The 1,628-nt window shown below is 35.6% G+C and overlaps 1 protein-coding gene across 1 annotated transcript in view; it reads left to right on the plus strand.

Moving 5' to 3' along the window:
• SOAT1 (sterol O-acyltransferase 1) overlaps positions 1-1,628 on the plus strand; it is a 39,455-nt gene that overhangs the window by 28,984 nt on the left and 8,843 nt on the right. Inside the window, exon 9 of the mRNA XM_008592054.1 lies at positions 252-349. Coding sequence (XP_008590276.1) covers positions 252-349 — 98 coding nt within the window. The remainder of the gene's footprint in view (positions 1-251; positions 350-1,628) is intronic.

Genomic DNA, 1,628 nt, shown 5'->3' on the forward strand with positions numbered 1-1,628 from the left:
AAAAAACAGACTGAGTCATCTATCATCTGTTAAACCCACTTGGAAGGAAATAAATTATTGCTTTTTAAAATTAAAATAATTAACTTTCAAATAATTTCAATAATTAACTGTATCATCTGTAGAACGAGTAAACTAGAATAATAACTTATATTTTACAAAATGATCCCAGCTAAACAAATGATGACTATTATTGACTGCTTGGTATGGAAGCTATTTGGAAAGACTCTTAATATTGTTCATCTTATTTTTAGGTGTGCTGATTCTGTTCCTTACCTTTTTTGCCTTTTTGCACTGCTGGCTCAATGCCTTTGCTGAGATGTTACGCTTTGGTGACCGAATGTTTTATAAGGTAATATATGCTTGGACTCATCTTTCTTTTCTCATTTTATTTCTTCATTGTTAAATATTTGAGCATTGTTGGCTAATGTTACCAGATTTTTNGAATATTGCTGACCACATATTTTGAAATCTTTCTTGCCACATTTCTTATTCTCAGTCTCCAGCTATCTTTCCAGCTATACTTACCTGCTTTCATTCATTTCATATCTTACTTTCATTCATTCCTCTTATTTTTTCCTAGGGATACATAAGTACTTATTATGTCCCAGGTGCTGAGGACTCAGCAGTAAACAAGACATACATAATCTTTATCCTCTGGGAGCTTGCACTTTAGTTTCCTTTACTTACCCTTCTTCTTCTCTCTACTCATTAAATGTTGGTAGTGTTTTCTGTCATTACCTTCTGTCTTCCTTTCTGTCTCTCCCAGACTTCTTCCAGTAACTCTTCCTAACTGTCCCCAATACTTATTCCAATAAATTTTATAAATGTCCCTATAATCAGATATGTGTTACATACTTGAGTGTCTTCCTTTCTAGGCTACAAATTCCTTGAGATCAAGGATTGTGTCTTATAGCCAGTCATAGTCTCTTCCATATTATCCAGTACATAGCAGATGGTCTATAAATATTTTTTGAATAAGTGAATAAAAAAAGACGTGGACATGAAAATGGATATTTTACAATATAGTGTAATATGTACCACATAAGTAGGATAAACAAAGTGTTTATGGACTTTATTTTGTATCAGAGATGACATTTAACATTGGGTATTGAACAATAGGTATTTGCCTGGCAGAGAAGTGGTGGAAAGGTCCTTCCAGGTAGTGGGATGGATGCAAAGGCATGCAGTGGAATGGCAGAAGTCCATTTATGGATGATATTTACAACACTGGGGGTAGAGTTGTTGGATATAAGTTTAGAACAGGGTATGTTAACCATGTCACTATTAACATTTTGGACTGGATAATTCTTTGTCTGGGGTGGCTGTCTTATGCATGGTAGGATGTTTAGTAGCATCCTGGCCTCTAACAACTATATACCTGTGCAACCCCCACTCTTCCAGTTGTGACAAACAAACATGTCTCCAGAATTGCTAAATGTCCCAGGGCAGGGGGTGAGGGGTGGACAAAATCTCTTCCAGTTTTAAACAGTTGGTTTAGAGAGATGTATGGGGGTCAGATTTTAAAGGGTCCTGGGTACCAAGCTAAGCCATACGTCTAGACATTTTTAAAAAACAGACTGAGTCATCTATCATCTGTTAAACCCACTTGGAAGGAAATAAATTATTGC

The sequence above is a fragment of the Galeopterus variegatus genome, unplaced genomic scaffold, assembly GCF_000696425.1.
Source record: "Galeopterus variegatus unplaced genomic scaffold, G_variegatus-3.0.2 Scaffold7539, whole genome shotgun sequence".
NCBI classification, from domain to species: domain Eukaryota; kingdom Metazoa; phylum Chordata; class Mammalia; order Dermoptera; family Cynocephalidae; genus Galeopterus; species Galeopterus variegatus.